General features: G+C 42.5%; 1 protein-coding gene across 4 annotated transcripts in view; it reads right to left on the bottom strand.

Annotated features, from left to right (window-relative positions):
- Window positions 1-25,738, bottom strand: part of tsnare1 (T-SNARE Domain Containing 1) — a 735,823-nt gene that overhangs the window by 549,715 nt on the left and 160,370 nt on the right. For all 4 annotated transcript variants that reach the window (XM_080194990.1, XM_080194988.1, XM_080194987.1 and 1 more), the window contains one exon: window positions 22,868-22,988. In XM_080194990.1, the coding sequence (XP_080051116.1) occupies window positions 22,868-22,952 (85 nt within the window). In that variant the 5' untranslated portion in view covers window positions 22,953-22,988. The remainder of the gene's footprint in view (window positions 1-22,867; window positions 22,989-25,738) is intronic.

Raw genomic sequence — 25,738 nt, 5'->3', positions numbered from 1 at the left:
ATCTCCTTTTCACTTAGGCATAAAACAATTGTTTCACACCGCCACCCACCTGACGTAAGCGCTGCTGTGTTGAGGTCCAATCTACATGCTAATGTGTATTTGATTTAGTTGTCACTCAATTGTTGTATTACCGAGAGCAGCTTTCGCACCATCATGCTGACAGCGATAAATTAAAGTTGAAGGCCTGCGCTCATTGTCCTGCTGGTTCCTGGAGCAGGTCTGATTCCTGAGTGATCTGTGTTTTTACAAAGCTCTAGACCATTCAGAGTGGTTTCCAAAAATTAAAAAAACTCAGGTTAATTTTCATGATTTAAGTATTCTTGGATGCAATAAATGACACGTTTTCTTCACTTTAGATCTCACAGAAATAAAAATGCATCAAGAGGAGCAGACAATTAAATGGTAATTTTCTAAATGCTAAACAAATACAATCCTGCCACCTGGTTGGGACTGGCAGGACTCATTAACACAAAATAATAATTTACATAATGAGTTGTATATATATATATATATATATATATACACATCTTGTTTTCTTAGCTACATCTCTTTAGAGGACAGTTTCTCCAGAAGATAAGCTCATAAAACAGTATTAACACATTAAAAGTACGATGTCTTTGAATATTTAGTCTGACATTCTTCCTGCTCACAGTTAAAAATAACCATAATTTTCAGACATCAGTTCATTGCCTTTTGGGGTCTGGAGAGGGCTAATCCTTATGCTTTGGGATGGAGTAATTTCAATGTGGCTTGCAGTAATCAGTAGTGAACAACAAAGAAACAGTCCATTCTTATATGAGCAAGATCAACACAACATTCAGGCTTGGAGTGGTAGGTGATAAGTTGCTTTCATACTAGGCAATGGTCATCTCCAAGAAAAGAGGATCCAACCATCTCCCTTTCACATTCAATGCTATTATTATCACTGAACCTTCCAATATCAGCATCCTGGGGGTTACCATTGATCAGAAACTGAACAACACCAGCCATATAAATACTGTGGCTACATGAGCAGGTCAGAGGCTGGGAATTCTCTAGTGAGTAACTCACTTCCTGACTCCCCAAAGCCTGTCCATCAACTACAAGGCACAAATCAGGAATTTGATGGAATAATCTCCATTTGCCTGGATGAGTGCTGTTCCAACAAAGCAAGAAGCTTGGCACCATCCAAGACAAAACACCCAACAGATTGGCACACCATCCATCGCCTTAAGCATTCAATCCCTCCACCATGGACACAGTGACAACAGTGTGAACAATCTACAAGATGCATTGCAGCAACTCACCAAGGCTCCTTTGGCACAACCTTTCGCACCTTCCAAATACGTGACCTCAACCACCTAGAACAAGGACAAGGACAGCAAATGCTATGATTCTAATAAGTAGATGTCAAACCTAGCATCAGTGTGGCTCAGTTGGTGGGACATCTTCATCTCAGTCAGAAGGTTTTGGGTTCAGGTCCCATTCCAGTGACTTCAGCCCAGATCGTTGTACAAGACATTTCCAACACAGTCACGAGGTATTGCTGCTATATGGGAGGTGTCTGTTTTCAGATGAGACACTGAAGCGTTGCAGGCAAAAGGTCTTGTGATATTATTTGATGAGGAGTAAGGGAGTTGTTCTCAGCGTCCTTACCAATCTCAGCCAACTCCTTAGCCAACATTACTAAAGTAGATTTAAGGATCATTGTGTCCTTCCTGCTTGAGAATAAATACATTTCATACAACCATGACTGCACTGTAAAGGGATCTGGGACAACATAGGGGTGTGAAAAGTGCTATATAAATGCAACAAAAATTCCTCTTCCTCTAGCAAACACCTCTGACGGTTCCAATTTAGCACTTTTTCCGTTTTGCGCATGCACAACTGGACACCCATGTCTCCTGACTGCAAACTGCAGCGTGTGCCAATAGTAAGTTTGTCAGCTTACGCCCACTGGATGTGGGGCCCAAGCTGTTGGAACTTAAACAGAATGAAACATTCACAGCGAGAAAACAGAGGAGATTTTCACCTAATTAGTCTGGGCATGATTTGACAGACTCAGAGCAGCTGCCAAATCTCTTATAATGATTACATTTTTAGAAACATAAAGAGAAAACTAATGAAATTAAAGGAACACTTGGCTTCCTGTCTTGCACGGATGGTTTGAGGACCAGAATTAAGATTTTAACATGGAAAATTTAAAGTTGTGCGCTGTGAAAACGCTAACATGAAACTGTGTGCATAATGTAGGAATGTCCATTGACAAATTGGCACACATAAAATATGGGGACTTCACACTGCTGCTTCACAGCACCAAGGACCCAGGTTCGATTCCACACTGTCTGTGTTGAGTTGCATGTTTTCCCACTGTCTGTGTGGAGTTTGCACTAGCTTTTGGGTTAGCCCCTTCGTCAGGTGAATGGAGAGTGAAAAGCTAGTGAATTTACTATCAAATAAATCGGTTGGACTGAAACCTGGTGTTGTCAGACTTTTTACTGTGTTTACCCCAGTCCAACGCCAGCATATCCACATCATCCCTCCTCCAGTCCAAAGATGCGCAGGTTAGGTGGATTGGCCATGCCCAAATTTCCCCCGATGTCCCAAGGATAAGGGTATTAGTCAGGTAAATACGTGGGGTTACATAAGACCATAAGAACTAGGAGCAGGAGTAGGCCATCTGGCCCCTCGAGCCTGCTCCACCATTCTATAAAGATCATAGTTGATCTTTTCGTGGACTCAACTCCACTTATCTGCCTGCTCACCATAACCCTTAATTCCTTTACTGTTCAAAAATCTATCTTTGCCTTAACAACATACAACAAGGTAGCCTCAATTGCTTCACTTGGCAGGGAATTCCACAGATTCACAAACCTTTGGGTGCAGAATTTACTCCTCAACTCAGTCCTAAGCTTGCTCCCTCTTATTTTGAGGCCATGCCCCCTAGTTCTAATTTCATCCACCACTGGAAACAATCTCCCAGCTTCCATCTTACCTATTCCCTTTATAATTTTATGCTTCGCTAAGATCTCCCCTCATTCTTCAGAATTCCAATGAATATAGTCCCAGTCTAGTCCAATCAGTCTCTCTTATGGGGATAGGGCCTGCGTTGGAATGTCGGTGTAGCCTTGGTGGACGGAATTTTTCTGTCCTGCCTACCATGGGAATTGTAGCAGGCAAGGTGATGGACCATGCAAAGGTCCATTGAGCGCGGGCGGGATTTTCCAGTTTTGGGGCGAGCGTGGAAAATCCCACTCGATGGGTTGAATGGCCTCGTTCTGCACCGCAGAGATTCAATGAACACACCTGGTGAACTTTATAGGAATGGAAACATTAAATAATTTGCAGAAACTACGCGATTGTTTTCATTTAAGGCGGGAGAGGACAAAAGACGATTAACTGGAGGTGGCGCATGACAACAGACAGGATGCTCTTTTATCTGTGCTCGGTGATAGTGAAAAAGGATCAGATTATATGTGTTATCTCTGAGTGTGAACCTCAGGTATCAGCAACTACCATCCCAGCTTCAGTTTGCACAACAAGGCTGCTAACTTAGAAGAGCCAATGTCAGCAGTCTCTGCAACTTTCTCGTCAGTCATGTGTTATCCTGCATATTTACACTATGTCTCATTTCATCACACTGCACGTGCTTTCTTCTTTTGAACCCAACCTCATCCAGAATCTCCCGCATCTTGCTTCCACCAACGCATTTCCTATCCCACCTAGCTGCATCAAATGCATTTCAACACCCTTTTTCAAAGAATGAAGTACACACAGGAACAGGCCCTTCAGCCCTCAAGGCCTCTGCCGGTCATGATGACCTACATTAAAAAAACTTCTGTATCCCTCTATTCCCTCCCTAGTCATGGAGCCATCCAGATGGCTCTTAAATGTTGCTACTGTGCCTGATTCCACCACCTTCTCTGGCACAAAAAATTTCCCTGCACATCTCCCTTAAACTTTCGTCGTCTCACTTTGAACTTGTGTCCCCTTGTAATTGACACTTCCACCCTGGGAAAGAGCCTCTGACTATTCACCCTCTATGTGCCTTTCATAATTTTGTAGGCCTCTATCTGGTCTCCACTCAGCCTGTGTCTTCCCAGTGAAAACAATCCTAATTTATTCAACCTCCCCTCACAGTCAACACCCTCGATACCAGGCAACACCCTGGTGAACCTTCTTTGCACGCTCTCCAAAGTTTCCACTTCCTTCTGGTAGTGTGGTGACCAAAACTGCAGGCAATACTTCAAATGTGACCCAAGCAAGGTTTTATATAGCTGCAACATAATTTGCCAACTCTCGTAGTCAGTGCCCCAACCGATAAAGGCAAGCATGCCATATGCCTTCTTAATCACCTTGGCCACTTATGCTGCCACTTCCAGGGAGCTGTGGACCTGCACACCAAGATCCCAACACATTCAGTCACCGGGTAAGCAGATTTCACTGTTTAATTTTATGAACCGCTTCTAACTGTATTCTGCTCCAGCCTGCGAATGCTTTATCCACTTCCATCCTCAGCGCCACATCAAAATCGAGATCACGCCAGTCACATGCACCCGAAAAAAGTACTAAGGGAGAAAATTATCTTGGACAGCAGCTCAAAAGAGTATAATAGCAAGCCAATGCCTGACTTTCATTGGAGTCAGTGGAAAAGAAAATCGAGCATGGTGGAAAGCAAGCTTCCAATTCATTAATGCCTATTATTGTACGAGCTGAACGTCAAACACTCCTCCTGTGTCCAGCGTCTGCTGTCTCCTTACCCTGCAATTATACACTCGCACAACAACTAGAAATGGCGGGTAATGGAATTCTATCTTCCAAAATTAAAAAGCCTCCTTAAATTTATTTCCTTAATGACCTCGGCGATAATGACAGCATTAATATTTGTGTAGACAGTAATTTTTAAAAGACTTTCTCCTCAATCTGTGTGGAGAGGAATAGCCTCTTGCCTCAAAAAATAGTTATCGCTCGAGGGCTCTGATGGATCAGAGTGCTGACGTTTCTTGACAATAAGTTGAGAGGCGATGGTCTTTCATTCTTTAATATTGCAGAACTCGCCAGTGTTAAGTGCTTTCTGTTAGAAAAGCCACTCTTGCCCTGCCACCACACATTGTGCTTAATGGCATCTAAACATCAAGTTCCTCATTTTCCTTTAGTAGAAAGTGACAAAGAATACTTTGCATGGAATTATTAACAAACCAAGAACAACGTATGACAACCAGATGGAGAAAAGATACTGCAAAGTAGGCACAAAAAACCCACTACTTGTCATTAGCAGTCATTTGGGATCAATCACAAATTTTTTAATAGATCCCAGTACGAAACTGAATTAATTTCAAGAATTTTCATTCCTCATTCCTATCTTGAATGGGCAGGGTGAAACAGACAGGCATTTCTGCAGCCATGAATCCAGAATGATATGCTGCCAACGTTGTGCCAAGGTTAAGTATGTGATAGACAGGGAGGTCTGCGATCATGAGCCACATTCTCCGACTTCACCACCAGCTGGAATTCTCCCATCCCACTGCAGTGAACAGAGATTTGGCTGAGTGCCACGTTCTCCATCCTCACCGGTAGCGACGACAGGCTGTGGATGGTTTGCGAATTCCAGCCCATGTTTCATATCAGTATCAATGGCACAGGTTGACGATGGGATGATGACCTGCAGGCAGAATGTAGACACCTAAAAAGAAATAAGCACATGGGGCCCCACAAGTAGTAATCTCCAGAGTGAGCTAGTGTAGAAGTAGGAGGACAGCACAGATGAAGTCATGGCTGGAGAATTGGAACAGGGGGGATGGTTTTAGATTCCTGCAATATTGGGACCAGTTCTGGGGAAATGCTACTTGTATAGGATGGACAGATCACAAGTGAACAGAACCTGAGCCAGTGTCCCTGCGGGGCAATTTGCCAGGGCAACTTTTTTTTTCAATTAATTTACGGGATGTAGGTATGGCTGGCTAGCCAGCATTTATTGCCCATTCCTACTTGCCCTTCAGAAGATGGTGGTGTGCTACTTTCTTGCACTGCTGTAGTTGCACTCCTCAGTACAAGAATGGTGATATATTTCCAAGTGAGCATGGTGAATGACTTGAAGGGGAACTACCAGGTGGTGGTGCTGCCAAATATCTGCTGTTGTTGACATTCTAGAAGTTAGGGTTTGTGTGCTTGGAAGGTGCTGCCCAAGGAACCTTGGAGAGTTCCTGCACTGCATCTCAAGATGGTACACATGACCACCAATATTCATCGGTGGTGGAGGGAATGAATGTTTGTAGAAAGGGTAGCAATAAGTGGGCTGCTTTGCCCAGGATAGTGTCAAGCTTCTTGACTGTTGCTGGAGCTTCATTCAACCAGGTAACTGCAGAGTTTTCCATTACAGTCCTGACTTTTGCCTTCCAGACGGTAGACAGGTTTTGAGGAGTCAGGAGTTAAGTTATTCACTGCAGGAATCCTAACCTTTGACCTGCTCTGGTAGCCACAGTATTAATACGGCTAGCCGAGTTTGGTTTCTGGTCAATGATAACCCCAAGGATGTTGATAGTGGGGATTCAGCGATGGTAACGTCATTCAGTGTCAAGGAGTAGTGGTTAGATTGTCTCATGTTGGAGATGGGCATTGTCTGGCATTTGTTTGAATGTTATTTGCCACTTGTCAGCACCAAGCCTGGATATTGTTCAGGTCTTGCTGCATTCGGACATGGACTTCTTCAGTATCTGAGTTATTGCAAATACTTCTGAACTTTGGGAGGTTTTAAATTAACTTAGCAAAGGTGTGGTACACAGAGAATTGGGAGAGTTAGAAAGCACTAAATTAGGAAACAGTAAAGTATTAGTTGGGATCAGAATAAAAGAACCTACTTTGCATTAAGCTGATCTTTCTCTACACCCTTGTTGTAACTGTAACATTACAGTCTGCACTCTCTTGTTTCCTTCTCTATGAATGGTATGCTTTGACTATATAGCATGCAAGAAACAATACTTTTCGCTGTATACTAATACGTGGCAATAATAAATTAAATGAAATCAGGAATGCAACAAGTTTTACAATAGGGTGAGTGCATGTGTAGGAATACTTGGGAGAACGATAAATAGTGTTGGCAATCTGCAAGTGAAGATAGCCACATGGAAAGTGGTGCTATAACGATAACAGAAAACTGACTTAAACAACGGCAGGACCAGGTATGACATATTTCCAGATAGAAAGTGTTCAGGAAAGATAGGCGAGGAAAGTACGAAATGTCACAATACTGATTAAGGAGAACACTACAGTGATGGAGAGAGTGGATATTCTAGAGGTATCAAGGAAATGATTTCTTCTGATGAAAGGTCAGCAGCCTGAACCATCAACTGTTTCTCTCTATAGATGCTGCTTGATCTGCTGAGATTCATTTAGTGCTGAGAAACAAGAGAGATACTTTTACACTGTTGGGTGTATTCTACATAACTGGTGACATGGATATAGGTGAAGAAATTTGCAAGCAACTTGTTAAGGAGTGCAAGAAAAGTCAGAGTTCATGGATAAACAGGACAACAACAACATGGACATGAAATTGGATGGTCACAGGAAACAGAGCACTCACTGTGGATGAATGGTTGTAAGTTAAGGATGAGAGGAAGGTGTATAACGCATTGCCGCAAGAGTTGGTGTTAGGACTCCTGCTTTTTGTCATTTACATTCATGGCCTAAACTTGGAAGTGCATTGCACAACTTCAAAATTTGGGATGGTAGAAAATTTGGAACCACTGAGTAGGAAAGCGATAAGGAAAAGGAAATAGAAAAATTGATAAACTGGGCAGACCAGTGGCATAAAATTTAATGCAGAGAAGTGCAAAGTGATTAATTTTGTTGAGAAGAATGAAGAGGCAATGCAAAATGAAGGGTACAATTCAAAAGGGATGCAGGTAAAAAGAGACCTGAGACTATATATATGCATTAATCATTGAAGGTGGCAGGGCACGTTAATAAAACACATAAGATTTGAGCTTTATTAACAGTAGCACACAGGACAAAAGCAAGGAATTTTGATAAACATGTAGAAAGGGCTGGTTCAGCTTCAACTAACACATTGAGTGCAATCCAAGGCACCATACTTTAGGAAGAATGTGGAGGCATTAAAGAGAATGCAGAAAAGATTCACGAGAACGGCTCCAGGGATGAGAAACTTCGACAACCAGATAGAGATTAGAGAAACTGAGGCTGTTCTCCTTGGAGGAGGGAAGATTAAGGGAAAATTTGATAGTGGTATGCAAAATCATGAGAGATAGAGAGAAATTTCCCCATTAGTGGCAGGGTCGAAAATCAGAAAACACAGACCTTGGGTAACTGACAAAAGAAGCAAAGGTGACAGGAAGAAAATCATTTTTATGCAGTGAGTGGTTAGCATCTTGAATGCACTGCTGGAATCAATTGAGGTTTTCAGAAGAGAACTGAATAATAATCTGTAAAGAAAAAAATGCAGGGCTCATGTAGATTCTATGATGGTACAGTTCCATTTCAATATTGGCTCTCCAGTACTCCAGCTCGAAAGGGATGATCCTAAATTACTATAAGATGCAGTTCAGCAAAGTCTGATTATCGATGGTCAAAACAGTTATTCAACAAGCACACTGAAGTCTGCATGCCATGGACTTGAGGGAGTGAAGATGTGCCTAGCCAGAGGAACAACTGATATGCAAGACAGTAAACCTTTTACTTAGCATCAAAAGGTGGCAATGAGGTAATCACTGAGTAATCACTAAGTATGTTCTCTCTGTCATAACCAAATAAAGGGAATGCATACAGGGGTACATTCAGAGTTAAGACAAAGAATCTGTGCATACATTTCATGCCCGACAGTGCATCCTCATTTTTGCATTGTTGTCACTACTGTTACATGGGAAAAATTGCAACAAATTGCTAATTATCTAGATAATTAGCGTGGTATTGACTCAGGAGGCAATAGTGACCATGATATTGGAAAACACTTCAATTTATGTTGTGCCTTTCACGATCACAGAATGAGCCAAAAAGCTCTATAGCAAATAAAGTATCTTTTGCAGGATAATCACCACTTTATTGTCAGAAGGAACCAATGCTCCAATTTTTTAAGTGACAACAAATTTACTTTTGTGCATGTGGATAGGGCTGTCATGTCTGAGCTGAAGAACAGCACTGCGTCAGCCCAACAATGAAGCATCAACAACAAATTGAATTTGTGTGGCACCTCTTCAATGGTAAAACAATCCAAGGCATTTCAAAGGAAGAACATCAGACAAAATCTGACACCGAACACACATCAATACAGATGACCCAAGGTTGAGAGTTAGTTCTAAGGAATAGTTTAAAAGAGGAGAAGGAAGTAGAGAAGGTTTCAGGAAGGAATTCCACAGCTTACGGCTTACATGGCCGAAGGGATCGCCACTAATGATGGGACAAAGAATATCAGGAATGCAAAAGAAGCCAAAATCGGAGGAGTACAATTGAAGGTTGCGGTACTTTTTGGGTTGAGTTATTATTGTCACATGTATTCATAAGAACATAAGAAATAGGAGCAGAAGTAGGCCATCCAGCCCTTCGAGCCTGCCCCGCCATTCAATAAGATCATGGCTGATCTGATCATTTGTATACAGTGAAAAGTATTTTCTTGCGTGCTATACAGGCAAAGCATACCGTACAGAGGGAAGGAGAGAGTGCAGAATGTAGTGTTCCAGTCATAGCTAGGTTGTAAAGAAAGAACAACTTAATGCAAGGTAGGTCCATTCAAAAGTCTGAGGGCAGCAGGGAAGAACATGCTCCCGAGTCGATTGGTACCTGGAGATTGGGCAAGGTCACGGAGGAAACCGAACTTGGGAACAAGAACTATAAATTGAAATGTTGTTGACTAGGATTTAAATGCAGATCAGCAATGACATGCATGATGATTGGACAGGATGGTGAATGCTAGGATACAGAGAGCTTGGGTTTCCTACAGGATTAGCTTGGAGTCTCCAGCAATTGAAGATCAATCTCCAGGTCACTATTATATTCAATCCTTTAAAGAAAAAAAAATCAGAGACATCAAAAAAGATAGTTCTTCAAACATCTCTCTTTACCAGATTTTAGAATATTGAAAGGGAAGAAAAGAATGGCTATTTGGCTGACAGTCGATTATTGTCAAATTGGTAATGAGACTTTTAGCTTTCCAACTGGTGTTGGCTGATCAATGGCTGGAGCATGGGGACGGGTCACATGACAAAAGTTCCAGGGATAAATTTAATTACTGTTGGCAACTCTATTGGGAGCAGAATTTTGGATGAGCTCAAGTTGGCCAGGCAAGTGTTAGAATAGCTGAGTCTGGGGCTAACAAATGCATGGAAGGGTTTTTGCAACAGATGGGCTGACACAGAGATGGACATGGGTGATCTTATGGAGGTGAAAGCATGTTTGGGTGATGGCAGGGACACAGGGTTGGAAGCTCAGCTCAGGCTCAGATAGGTTGCCAGCATTACAGACTGTCCAGTTCAGCCTAACTCATTGGTCAAGCAGTCACTGATATGGAGTTTGTGGGGGGAGGGGGGGGTGTGGAGACGCTGAGGACAATGTCTTCCTAGATTATGTGCTCAAGTCTGTTGTGAGGCTTGAAGCCACAGCCTTCTGACTCCAAGGATTGCTGCCAGCTGAACCTAACTGACAGAAATATTAGAATAGATAGCTCTAATAGGATTCTTGGACAGGCACAGACACAGAGGGACAAATGGTCTCATTCTCCAACCTAATATTCCCATTATCTCATCCAATTGTATTTCGCCATCCCTGACATATTTGCCTCATTGGATTAATGCACTAATCAAGACAAACACATCTTTTTCACTGTGTTTTGACCAAAACTGAAATAAACAGTGATATCTGACCAGTGCATTGTTAAATCTGAGCAATAAATTCTGTTAACTTTATTCTACTGCTTTGTCTATATATGCAAGCATTCTATTATTGTTTTAAATCAATCTGCAATACTGTATGAGTATTGCTCTTTTTTAAGTATCTTTGTGCTAATTCAGCTTCATTCATTACATATTTATGTCCCACAGTTTTTCAATTGCTTAAGTATAGCTTAAAATTTATTAATGCTATAATTCATTTGCTTCATGTCTGCCAATTGCTTAACTGTTCTCTATCCTTCTGCAAATTTTTGCTGCATCTTCATTCTCTACTACCGTCCTTACTTCCGTCTCATCAGCAGATTTAACCTGTTTGCAGCCAGGTTTCATTAACACGGATTAGGGATGACTGGGGTCCAAACTCCTGATTTGTGCGCGATTCGGTTTCGTGCTCGACTCCTAAATGGCATTCACAAGTACTCTCAGGAAAGGTGGTCTCCATGCGGTATGGCAAAAAAGAGAAACAAAGTCATTTCTACATAACAAGTTTACAATGTTGCAACACTATCAATGAAAGCTTTCCCTCTACTTCCAATTTATGAGTCACGACTCATATTCAGTCTCACATTTCGATTCTGCATTTCTGCAACTTTAGGATAAATTAGAAGTCTTTCATATTTTCAACAGTTTAGGCTCATTGCGCTTACAGCACATTCTGCCCATCTACGTCAGATCTCTGAGTGAGCTCTCCACTTATCCAACTCACATCATCTAATCTAATCTAGATTTAGATCAGATAGAATTTGGAAAAATCATTTTTTCTTTTCCCATTTCATCACTACTGGATAAATATGATGCATTTTTTTTTTCTGATGGCCATTCCGTATGATTACAATCATCTAACTTGTCCTTGCGTTCCCCAAACCACCTGAGCAAAGAGACCAACAACAGTTCACAGCATCTATCAGGCACAAACCTTTTCCCCCATGGTTTTCTGCTCCCTGCATCACTGGCACACAGGAGCAGAATTTTAGCCATAACATATTCATTGCAATCTTATCAATTAATTAAACTGAACACCATTGCTACTTTAACAGGGTGTTGTGTCGGTTGTTGGTGAGACCACATCTGGAGTATTGTGTCCAGTTCTGATCTCCTTATTTGAGGAAGGATGTGGTGGCATTGGAGGCAGTTCAGAGGAGATTCACCAGATTGATGCTGGGGATGAAAGAGTTGACCTATGAGGAGAAATTAAACAGTTTGGGCTAAACTTGCTGGAGTTTCGAAGGTTGAGAGGGGACCCGATCAAGGTATAGAAAATTTTAAAAGGGATTGATAAAGGAAACATAGACCAAGTGTAGACCTTAAGGAGCAATCCAGAACAAAAGGTCACAGGTATAGGTTGAGAGGTGGTAGATTTAAAACTGAGATGAGGAGGAACTATTTCTCACAGATTCTCACTATCTCTCTACATTCGTGGAACTCCCAAAGCACGGTGGAGTCTGAATCATTGAATGGTATTATGGAGGAGACAGATATATTTCTAACAAAAAACGGGTTAAAGGGATATGAGGAATAGGTAGGGAAGTAGGTTTGAGACCAGGAAGAGATCAGCTATGATCTGACTGAACGGCGGAGCAGGCTCCAAAGGCTCGAAAACCTACTTCTGTTCCTTTTTCCTATGTTCCTATGTTTAATTTAGTTTCCTTTTACAGCCTAGTTTCCTACATTTTAAAGTTTAAGTATCTGCACGCCCTGTCCATCATCCCTTTGATTCCTTTTAAAACCTGTGCTGCTAAGTGTATATTTCCACTTATTCTTTCAAAATGAATTACTCACAGTGCTCCACGATATATAGCCTCTGATACCTGGTCAGTGAATTCATCTGTCTGTTCTTTTGAGAGTCGCTTATCGTGTTAACAATGAAAAATGTTCACTATTTTGGTGCTTCCTGAAAATGATTTTACAAAATGACACCAGAAGTAATGTCATTTCCAATTTTAATCAGTCACATAGAAAAAAATCATCAAGAAGGCTTTTCAGTCAGGGTTGTCCACATTATATCCATCTTGGTTGCTTATGTTGGTGGTAAACAGATATTCCACTGCCCAATTAAGGAAATGCACCATTTTGTCCTTCACTGGAAATAGGCCCTCTCACCTGAGTCACATGGTTGTGGTTTTGGTCTCAGGTTGTGGTCTGAATTCTAGGGACCGGCTGGTACTTCAATGGAGTAGTGCCGGAGTGTTGCAATCTCGGAGGTGCCATCTTCTGAATGAGATGTTAATCCAAGGTCCAGCCTGTTCTCTTAGATGGATCCAGGGGCACAATTGAAGCAGAAAGGTGTTTTCCTGTTGTCCCGAGCAATTTTCATCCTTCGGCCAATATTACAAAACCAGATTATCTCGTCATCATCTCAGTGCTGTCTACATATATGCTGTATACAAGTTGATGTTACAATAGGACAAATCTTTCAAAGTATTCAAGTAGCTGTTAAGTGCTTTGGGAGTTCCTGTGGTCATGACTGGTGGTGTGTACATGCAACTTCTTTGATTTTTTTTCCTCCCCCTGTTTTAAAATGTGGGTCTTGAACTGAACAGGGCTGAGTATTTCTCTCAGAATGATTGTCAGGGAAAGCTTCACTCATCCTTGATCCTTGTCTCCACCCTAAGATATGTACTGCTTGGGCCAACCAACGTAGAACAAAATAGAATCCCTGAAGCGCAGAATGAGGTCGTTCAGCCCATCAAGTCTGCACCAACTCTCCGATAAAGCATCTTGCCCAGGTTTACCACCTACCCTATCCTTGTAACCCCACATATTTACTTTGCTAATCCCCCTAACCCATACATCTTGGTACACAAAAGGGCAATTTACCTTGGCCAATCAACTGAACCTGTACATCTTTGAAATGTGGGGGGAAACAGGACCACCCAGAGGAAACTCATGTCAACACGGGGAGAATGTGCAAATTCCACACAGACAGGCACCCAAGGTTGGACTCGAATTCAATCCCTGGAGATGTCAAGTAGCAGTGCTAACCACTGTGCCACCCATTTTATTAGCCTAAAACCAATAAACGTGATCTGCCAGACATTTACTGCTTGCTGATTATTACTGCCACTTCTTTCATTGATTTATTAAGATCAGCTCATGTCAGTGCTCATGTTTTCATGTACCAGTGTCCTGATCTGAAATATTCATACCACTTCAAGTCAGCAAGGTTTTGAATAATGTGAGAAATTATGCAAACTGTAGCCTTTAAAACAAAATCACAAAACTGATTAGCAAACCTTTCCCTCTGCTTGTGAAAATAAAACTGAGAAAAACTGGGCTGAATTTTCATCGCAAGGCTGAAGTGTGTTTGGCAGAGGTGCATTTGGCAGGGGGATTGCAGCACTTCCTGGCTCTCAGCCAACCTTCAGGACTGCCGTTTTGTTCCTACCTCCAGCAGCAAGGGATATCAATTGAGGGCATTTTTCACACACACCATTTGGATTTTCCAGCTGGAGCACAGGACCCCTGAATTGGCTGGAATTTGTGTATGGAATGGCAGTGAATCCCTTGGCAGCAGGCAAGGGTGACCATAGAACATAGAACAGCAGTGTATTTGGAAAAGGAGCCCAGTGGATCCAATGGACTGCAAGGGGGTAATTTGTATCATTTACAAGGCTTTGTTTCGAGGTCCCGCCCCTCTCTTTCACTGTGGGTCTGGCTGTCAGCCGGAGCCGTGGGTACTCATATCGGCCCTTTGTAAATGGGTGAAGGTCTCAGAGATGGCCTCAATCATCAACTTCCTTGACAATCTCCTCCCGGGCCCCTTGCAGAGTCATGTTTGAATTACTGACCTGGAATACAACCCCCATTGTTTCACAATTCAATCAATTTGATTTCACTCACGAATAATTCATTCCATAGTATACGCACATACAAGTAATTGAAGCAAAGTTCATTGCATCTCCGAAGGGAGAGGAGATAAACAATTGAAGCAGTTGAAGAAGGCAGTGAGATTAATTGGTGCTCAAACAAAAGCCAAAAACATGGTAGCTTGGATCACTTCCTTCTATGCTATAAATTTCTTTGGAACTGATGAGATATCTGTTCTGCTCAGTGAAGGCAACATACAAAGCATCAATTGTCCCGAAAAACAAAACACAGAAATGCTTCCAAATCTTTTCAAAGGAATGTTTTGGGGTTTCCACTTTGAAAGATCCATAATTACTACTAAAATGCGGTTTGCTAGGAAGTACAGACAGGTCGAGGTCAGTCAGCCTCAATTTTTTTTTATATACACAAAGACATGGAAATGCAGTAAAACAAAGGATGTTGGATAAACTCAGTAGGTCTGGCAGTATTTGTGGAGGGAGAGTTAATGTTTCAGGTTTACTGAACAGTTAACCGTGCTTCTCTCTCCACTGATGCTGCTAGGTCTGCTGAATTTATCCAGCATTTTCTGTTTTATTTCAGATTTCTTGCAAGTGCAGTATTTTGTTTTCATTATGGAAATGCAGTGGTTAACTTAGAGCCTTGCATACTGCCTGCACTATTGATAGAAAATCACCGAGATTCATTCTCAGTCTCTTTGGAGAGATCAGCTTTCAGGTTCAAGTGTGGTGAACAGGAATATTAAGACATTTAATATCCCTTTAGAGTAAATGGTTGTGAAATTCTAACATATTGACCTTGACTTCAGATGGCTAGGACAAGCATATCCCAACATCACCACACATTGTTCTATTGTGTCAGTCAAGGTAACATATGTCACCAGCTAGATAAATCAGGAGTTTGCTGAATAGCAATCAGAGGACCCATTGATACTTAGTGGACTTGCCCTTCTGCCATTTAATGGCTCGGAGTGACGACTGACGCTAAGGGTACATTTGCTCCCAAAGGCAATTGTTGATGGGGACAAATGGACAAATGTAATAAGTATATGAGGGAGTGGGTTGGGGAGAGGGGAATTAAATGCCAGGGCCAGTCAGCCTGACCCCAGCAAGGAAGGTGATGGAGTAGGGGGTTGGAGTCGGGGAGAAACAAATGAGTGGGGGCTGCAGGGTTGTGAAGACCTTGGGAAGGCCTTTAATGGGCACAGGGGACTTGTAAGGTTGCCAGCCTGAACAAATGTCATGGACCTCTTCCACCACAGTTTTAATCCCCAACGGAACCTCTTGACGGAGGGATGGTGTCTGGGGCATGGTACCCAATTCTATGGTCCCCTACAAACAGAACAATCTCCTCTTGGAACCCAAGGGGGAGTGCATTACATCCAGTCCATTCGATCTTTAACTCTCCACACACACTGCCTGACATGCTGAATATTTCCAAGATTTTCTGTTTATTGAATATTTAAGAGAAATTCAGAGTTCTGTCATGAAAATTGCTTATACCATGCCCTTTCAACGATAAGGAGTCCTCAAGCAGAAGCTAACCAGGTAGCTCTCAAGAGGTTATGCTCCTGCTTGGACAGGATTCACCAAAAATATGCCTGGGACACATTTAGCTTGTTCATATGCTAAGGATCGGGCTGAAAGGTTCAGGACATGACCACCCTTGAATTGGCCAGTCCACTCCATTTCATTTTTCATCCGATTATTTAGTTGTTAAGAGGCAAGCTTTCCAGAAGCGTGACCTGCGTCAGAGCTCTGACCTCTGACTGACAATACCAGCAGCCACACACAAAGCGGTGGGTATTATCAGCAATACAGCTAGGCTGACGAAGACATCTTCAGCGATGGACCTAGACCTTCAGTTGAGTTCTGGATCTCAGCTGGGAAATGACTTTGAGGAGGATTAGAGGATTGAATAGGCTGCATTTGGACAGGTGGGTGTGGGGTGGTGGTGGGGGGGTTTAATTATTGTAAGCAATTTTCAGATGATAACAAATAAGTTTGAGAGAGGAAAGAGGAAAAGTGAATGACAGTCCACTTTGATATGGGAATACGTCTAAAATTAAAGTTTATTTATTATTAAACTAACATTGCAATGAAGTTAATGTGAAATTCCTTTAGTTGCCACTGTTTGGGTCAATGCACCTAACTAGCACATCTTTCAGACTGTGGGAGGAAATCAGAGCACCCGGAGGAAACCTACACAGACAAGGGGAAAATGTGCAAATGCCACACAGACAGTGACCCAAGCCGGGAATTGAGCCCAGGTGCTGTCAGGCAGCAGTGCTCACCACTATGCCACTTGTATGGAAGTTCCTAGATTGAAAAAATATGCATGTGAACAATACTAAACCAGATGAAAATTAATAGAGAAATGTGAACTACTACTCTTAGGCAGAAGACAATGGAAAAGACGCAATGTTTTACACCACTGAAGATTATGAGACACACTTAACGAACAGTATTGAATTGGCTAACAGGGGCCAAAAGAGATAAACGAAAAATTATAGATTCAACAGCTCCCGTCGATATGTGAGCAACAATCAATAAAGTGAACGTCTTGCTGAGCCATTCTGTAAAAGCAATAAGGTATTTACCTAAGGCAGTTGTGTTGGAATGATAGAATGTTTTCGAGCTGGGCATCTCCTGATTGTGAAACTCAGTTCTGGTTAACAAGGTTCGAGGAAAATATCAGAGTGCAGAACACAATGAACGGATGAGTCAGACACATAAGATAGTGTAAAGAGGATTCCAAATTAAGGAAAGATTTGAAAAGTGTGCGCTTAGGTATGAAAGAAAGACTGTATCATAAAAGGAAAGAATTGAGTTAGAGTAGAGTAGTGGGCACTCATTTTAGCACAGTATGCATGGAAGTTGGAAATAAAGCACTTCTGATGAGGAACTGAATAGTCTTAGCTTCATAAAGCTCAACTGTGGAGGAAATCCGCATCCACTACTAAATTCATTCAACCTAATGACAACAGTCATTTTTGATAGAAGTCCAAAGTCAAGTTCTAATCCTTCTACCACATTTCAGTGGACGTGCAAACATATATAACTGAAGCGGGTGGGGGGGTGTGTGGTGGTGGTGGTCGTCACTCGGCTCTTCAAGCCTGCTCCATCATTCAATAATAGCGGATCCAGCTGTAACCTCCCGCCTACCTCCAGTAACCTTCGAGTCCCTTGTTTATCAAGAATCTATCTAACTCTGCTTTGAAAATATTCGTAGACTGTAAGCGCAGTCTTATCAAAAAATATTCCAAGTGCCAAACTAATGTGAAAACAGGAGAGTTTCAGACATGTTTTTTCAGTGAGGGAAAAAAGTCAAATCTTATGGCACTTAGTTAAAAAAAGACAAAATAGGGGGAAGGAACTGAGTCTATTCACCCGAGGAAACCAGTTGCTGATTGACAGAGTGTGCTATTGCACATGCGCCTTGATCCCTCCGCACACTGTGTCAAGAGTTCACAGTATGCTGGGAGCTTGTCATTCCCCCACCCCCACTGAATGTCAGCTCATTCAACCCCCCGCCCCCCAATCAACCACCATCCCCAATTGTGCACTTTTGTCCGATCATCATCTCTGCAGAACCCCAACCCATACCTGGCCGACCACCGCCCCCGATTCCCCCACCCCTGGTTGATTGCCAACCCCCTTCACCCCCACCCAATCAATCGCTGCCTTGCTGATCCCCGGTACAGATTGCGCAGCCTCCACACACCGCCTCCCCTGCACCACATTACTTCCACCCTGCCCACAGGCCCCGCTGCTTGGTACTGCCTGGTGGGCAGTGCCAGGATTCCCAGTGGACATTATCAGGATGCCAGGCAGGCAGTGCCTGGGTGCCAGCTCCCAAGGGACAATGCCCATTCCTACTCCTGACGACCCACCTCAATGGCCCCAGGTTCCACCGGTAAGGCCATCACATCTGGTGTCCCCCCCATTGCTGGGAGTCATATGTGACCATCACCTGTAGGATGATCACCAAGGCCATTAAGGCAAGTGAGCCAGACAATTGGACTTTGAGCTCACTAATAATATTAAAATCAAATTGTACATATTCAAATAAGCCTCACGCCCAGGTTCCCTCATTACACCAGCAGATCAGGGCCGGTAAGATCAAGAGGTAAGAAATAGGGTGCAAACCCAGTTTTTCTCCTCTTGCGATCTTAACAGCTGGCTCGCCATGATGTTCGACCAGCATGTTGAGCCAGTAAGATCGCCCGCACTACATTTTTAAAAATTTATTTATGGGACATGGCCATCGCTGGCTGGTCAGTATTTATTGACCATCACTAGTCACCCTCGGGAGGGCAGTTAAGAGTCAACCACACTGCTGGGGTTCTGGAGTCACATGTAGGCCAGACTGGGTAAGGACGGGAAGTTTCCTTCCCTAAAGGACATTAGTGAACCAGATGGATTTTTCTGACAATCGACAATGGATTCATGGTCATCAGTAGATTCTTAATTCCAGATTTTTTTCATTGAATTCAAATTCTACCATGTGCCATGGCGAGATTTGAACCCAGGTCCCCAGAATGTTAGCTGAGTTTCTTCCACTGCCATTTCACTGCCAAAAACACACTACTTTCAGAAAAAAATTATCACCTCGGTCCTAAATGTGTGACTCATTTTGAAACAGTGACCCACCGTTCAAGACTCTCCCACAAAAGGAAACTGCCTCTCTGCATCCATTCTATCAATATCTCTTGGAAGCTGATACGTTTTAATCAAGTCATCTCTTAACTCTTCTAAATTCCAGCAGACAGAAGTCTAGATTGTTCAATCCTTCCTCATAAGATAGCCTGTTGATTCCTATTATTAGTATTGTAAAACCATCTCTGAGCGGCTATGGATGCATCCACATTCTTCCTTAAATAAGGGGACTATTATTGTACACAGTCCTCCTGTTGTGGTCTCACTAGTGTCCTGCACAACTGAAGCCATAAGCTATGGAATACCTTTCTATAACTCTGTGTCTCTATCTCACATTCCTCCTTTAAGACGCTCTTTCAAACCTATCTCTTTGACCAAGCTTTTTGTTGTCTTAACTAATATGTTCTTAAGTGACTCATAGAATCTCGACATCGCAGGAGGCGGCCATTTGGCCTCTCGAGTCTGCAACACCCAGGCCCTGTAACACCACATATTTACCATGCTAATCCCCCTGACACTGGGGTTAACTTATTATGGTCAATCAACCTAATCCGCACATCTCTGGATTGTGGGAGAAAGCCGGAGCACCCAGAGGAAACCCACGCAGACCCGGGGAGAATGTGAAAACTCCACACAGACAGTCGCCTGAGGCTGAATTTGAACCCAAGTTCCTGGCGTTGTGAGGGAGTGGTGTTAACCACTGCACCACCGTACTGCCGAGTGTCATGTTTTGTTTGATAATGCTCCTGTGAAGTGCCTTGGGATATAAGAATCTGTCATTTTTGATGTTGCCTCATTTGCACTTCTTACCCCTTTAGTTTTCTTATCCAATCTCATTTTGTCTTGTGTCATTCTCATTTCTGTTTTTTAAGCATGTCCTGTTCTCTTCCTAATCACTTTACTGGCCTTCTTATTTCTGTATGTGGTCTTCTTATCAGTTTCACCTCACTCTCATCCTGCTCACAAGGTTACTGATTTGCAATATCTTGCAATTCTGATAAAAGGCTGTATTTGAAATGATAAATTCCATTTTCCCTTTGCCAAAGATATTGCCTGATATGTTGTGATTCCAACAATTTCCTGCTTTTTTTCCAAGATCCATTGTATTCTACCTTTTGATAATCATCTGAAATTTACAATGGAAAGCTCAAAAAACCATCAATAAAGAGGTGTTCCTCGGGCGTGAATTTGTGCAACTTTCAAAAACATTGCACAGTATTTTCCAATCTCATCCGTGCCTGCCTCTCTGCAAGTGAGGATGGAGAATGTGGATTTATAGCCAAACCACCAGACAGAATCCCAGCCATGTACAAGGTCAGAGGTTTTTGGCGATTATATTTGGCACTTACCACACGTTACATCTGGAATGTGAGTGCCCGATATGGAAACTGGTGCAAAGCAAAGAAAACTGTTCCAATCTCCAACACAGCCATCCATTACATTGAGCAAAATCATTCAACTTTATTGATTTGCTTTTTGTTCAAACAAACGAAAGAAAGAAAGTTAATCAGTTCCACAGCCACTCCTGGAACTTCCTATCTAACAGCACTGTGGGTGTACCTACATCATGGACTGCAATGGTACAAAGCAACAGCTCACCATCACCTTTTCAGTGTCCGTTAGGGATGGGCAATAAATGCTGTCTTTTCCAGCCATGTCCTCATTCCACACGAGAATGAAGAAAGCTAATGCCACAAAAGTAATAAAATTACAGACAAAAAAGATCAAATGGCCTCCCACTTTCATCTACATATAAATCAGAGTAGGTTACTGTCAATGTCCTATAAACAATTTGAACAGATCCAATATATCCTCAAGATTACATGATTGATAGTATAAAAATTATGGAGAAATGTAACAAAACTATTAGCTCCGTGGAATGTGCGATTGATCCCATGACAATCACAACAGAGAAACTGTCACAAAAAAGATTAATGTCCATCTACTTCATTTCTACTACCAGACCACTGCATGACACAACAATATTGGAGTTACTGACTCGCCATTGCAATCGATCACTATCAATTAGTCTATAATAGACTGGGCAAATGGCAAAGAACATCCTCAGTGGTACAGTGCTTGGAGAACCGTTGGACCTCCTCAAGAATGTGATCATGGGCCCAATTTTACCAAACATTTGCGCTATCACAGCAAATTCGGGCGTTGAGCCAGTAACGAAATTTGCACCCAAAACCGAGCCGATCGCGCCTTTACCGACACCTGATTTGACTTCCAGCAGACGCCAGCGGAAGGCCAGGAAGGTGTTGCAGGCTGTCCAATGACTGCAGTAAGAAGTCTTACAACACCAGGTTAAACTCCGACAGGACTTTGTCCTGGTGTTGTGAGACTTCTTACTGTGTTTACCCCAGTCCAACGTCAGCATCTCCACATCAACGAGTGCAGGTCAGAAGGATGGTGGAGGGAGGGCAGCAATCCAGGTAGGTTGGGGATGTGCTCTACCAAGGGGGGCCTGCCTCCTGGGGGAGGGGCGGCTGCCTCCCAGGGAGGGTCTGATCAGGGGGCATCTGCCTCCCATGGGGGTCCAATTGTGGCTCATCGTCTCCCCTCCCCCCGATCTCTGTTTTGTCTTTCGCACTCGGGCGTGCTGTTTCAGTTTTTTTTAACCAACTGCGCATGCACAATTCAGAGCTCCGATCGTTCCGGCGGCACTAAGCCCCGCCCCATAACGTGGACCAGACTGGAGCCGTCAAAAAGCGTATGGGCACGCTGGAATGAGGATTCCACGTTTGGATCCGTTTTACATCCAGATCCAGCACTTAGCCTCCAATTGGTCAAATCTGGCCCCATGTCTCAAATCAATGAAACATCGAAATCCAAAATATTTTGTGAAATAACTTTACATCAATACCATAGGATCTGCTGCTGATATTTTGTACAGGAGGCTGTTCCATGGACTGACCAAAATAATGTTTCCATAATTTGCAAATATTATTTCTGGCTTCAGAACTGCACAATATCTAGGAAAATTTCAAATAGTCAACAAACAGGAATCAAAATAATTGGTTCACGTGAACAGTCTAAACACTCGGCCTGCCCACAGCCAGAAGGCACCAAGAGGTTTTGACTCTTGTAGTTGGTGTTTGTATCAGCCATTGTCAATCCTGCAGTGCCTGGAGGAGCTTAGAAAACTCATTTCCTGTGGCCTGCCCCTCCTCAGCAGGTTACACTAATGAGGACAGGTGCTTTTGTGTCATGCAAATAAGTGCATAAACTAAACTCTAAAAGGCACGTTAGTAATATGAGAAACGTAGCAATAGCTCCATGAAATGGTGCCTCCTGGCAATGTCTGTGTGTCAGATGTAGAGCAGCATAGCTTTGAACTTGCTTCAAGGTTGAATTGACAGGATATTCTGATTATGGTAGAAAATGTTGCAGCTTGCAAGTGCTCCAGACACTCACTTAAAGCGTCAGGTACTTGTGGAGTTGATTGACAACCAGAAACATATCCATGAAGTATTCTTTGAAAGGTTATCAAACAGAGAGATTTACCTAGAGGTTGATACCCTTGCCTGGAAGGCCCTCCAAAAGGATTGCGTCCACTGAAGCTGCTGCCATCGATAGCCCCATACGACATCTTGGCTGTGTGAATAGAAGGCTGAAGAACACACCTCTGAAAATGGATAGATAAAAAGACAGGTCAAGGGAGATATTAGAAACATACTTCGCTCTCAGGATTGCAGTGCTTTTAATCATAAATACAAGTTAATTTTTTAAAAAAATAAACAATACTTAAACTGAAAACCATAACAATGGGAGACAACTAAAGGTTTTGTCCTTCACAAAACTCTGGAAATGTATCAAATTATATTACAACAAACAAACTTTTAAAAAAACAACCTAATTTCCACACCCGCATTCACATACTAGAATAAAGCAAAAAAAATCCTGAAATTTAAAAAGAGAAGTCAGTCAGCAGCGGCAACAAAGTAAAAACATTCAGAGGGAAGATGCCGAGTTATATCAAGAACACAATTATGGAATTCCAAGCATGGGTTACAAATCGCTGGAAAATACGAGAGAAATGTGTGGTTCTGAGACAGATTTAGAAATAGCATGAGTCTCTAATTCAACATTAGGTATTGGAAGAGGAAAAATTCACTTTCTTTAATTCATTCGCGGGTGCCACTAGTTGCCCTGCATTTATTGCCCATCCCTAGTTGCCCAAGGGCATTTGCTGTGGCTCTGGGGTCACATGTGAGCCAGACCAGGTAAGAACAGCAGATTTCCTTGCCTAAAAAGGACATCAGTGAACCAGATGGCTTTTTTTTTAAATAATCAAAAATGGTTTTATGGTCATCAGTAAATTCTTAGTTCCCAGACATTTTTTATATTGAGTTCAAATTTCGCCATCTGCCGTGGCAGGTCCCCAGAACATTAGCTGGATTTCTGGATTAATAATCTAGCGATAACACCACTAGGCTATCGCCTCCCCTGAGGCTCACTGCTTATTGTCAGTTTCTCTGAAACCACACTGACAGGCACCAAACTATTGAATGTCATACAAATGATTCAGTCTTCAGATATCAATTCTGGGGAATGGCTTCATGACACATTGTTAAAATACAACGTTAATTACAAATATCAAGGATCTTGCAAAGATAGAACACAGAGCAGCACCGGCCCTTCGGCCCTCGATGTTGCGCCGACCTGTGAAACCAATCTAAAGCCCATCTAACCTACACTATTCCAATACCATTCATATGTTTATCCAACGACCATTTAAATGCCCTTAATGTTGGTGAATCCACTACTGTTGCAGGCAGGGCATGCTCTTACTACTCTCCGAGTAAAGAGCCTACCTCCGACATCTGTCCTTTTTCTGTCACCCCTCAATTTAAAGCTATGCCCCCTTGTGCTAGCCATCTCCATCTGAGGAAAAAGGTTCACAATGTTCATCCAACTAATTCTCTGATCACCTTATATGCCTCTATTAAGTCACCTCTTAACCTTCTTCTAACGAAAACAACCTCAAGTCCCTCAGCCTTTCCTCAAGACCTTCACACCATACCAGGCAACAGCCTGGTAAATCTCCTCTGCACCCTTTCCAATGCCTGAAAATGCTTTTCAATGATGAAAATGTAAAATCACTGCATTCCTGCTTTCTTGAACCACTGCAGTCCATGTGGTGCAGGTGCATCATACTGCTGACTTGCACCTTGTAGATGGTCGACAGGCTTTGAGGAGTCCGTAAGTGAGCTACTCACTGTAGGACATATTTATATGGTTAATCCAGCTCAGTTTCTGGTCAATGATAACCCCCAGGACATTGGGTTGTTCACTGTGCGAAGATTAACATACAGCCAAACATTACATCATATTTATGAACCACAAATTGCAAATTCCTATCAAATCCATTTTGCAATATTTGAGTTGAACCAACCTCTCTCAAAGTTTAATGGAAAGCAAACATTTCAGTTCATGGGCAGTGTGTTAAAATAAGAGTACAGTTGGAGAGAAATAAATTAAACCAATGGCCTTCTCATTTTTATTACATTTGCTGTGTGGAAACTGCAAAAGATGTTGATAAGAACAAAGAACAAATTACAGTACAGGAACAGGCCCTTCGGCTCTCCGAGTCTGCACCGACCATGCTGCCCAGCTGAACTAAAACCACCTACCCTTCGAGGGACCACATCCCTCCATTCTCATCCTATTCATGTACTTGTCAAGATGCCCCTTAAAAGTCACCATTATATCTGCTTCCACCACCTCCCCCAGCAGCAAGTTCCAGACACCCATCACCCTCTGTGTAAAAAAACTTGCCTTGTGCATCTCCTTTAAACCTTGCCCTCACACCTTAAATCTATCCCCCCTAGTAATTGACTCTTCCACCCTGGGAAAAAGCCTTTGACAATCCATTCTGTCCATGTCCTTCATAATCTTGTAGACTTTTATCAGGTCGCCCCGCAACCTTTGTCGCTCCAGTGAGAACAAACCAATTTTCTCCAACCTCTCCTCATAGCTAATGCCCTACATACCAAGCAACATCCTGTTAAGTATTTTCTGTACCCTCTCCAAAGCCTCCAAATCCTTTTGATAGCGTGGCGACCAGAATTGAACATTACTTTCCAAGTGCGGCCTAAATAAGGTTCTATAAAGCTGCAACATGTCTTGCCAATTTTCAAACTCAATGCCCCGGCCAATAAAGGCAAGCCTGCCATATGCCTTCTTGACTACCTTCCCCACCTGCATTGACACTTTCAGTGATCTGTGTGACTGTACACCCAGATTCCTCTACCTATCAATGCTCTTAAGGGTTTTGCCATTTACTGTATTATTTCCTATCTGTATTAAACCTTCCAAAATGCATTACCTCACATTTGTCTAGATTAAACTCTATCTGCCATCTCTCTGGCCAAG

Source organism: Carcharhinus amblyrhynchos, chromosome 8 (genome assembly GCF_965287045.1).
Source record: "Carcharhinus amblyrhynchos chromosome 8, sCarAmb.v2.hapA, whole genome shotgun sequence".
Classification (NCBI taxonomy): Eukaryota; Metazoa; Chordata; class Chondrichthyes; order Carcharhiniformes; family Carcharhinidae; genus Carcharhinus; species Carcharhinus amblyrhynchos.
This window is presented reverse-complemented; position numbering and strand designations above follow the sequence as displayed.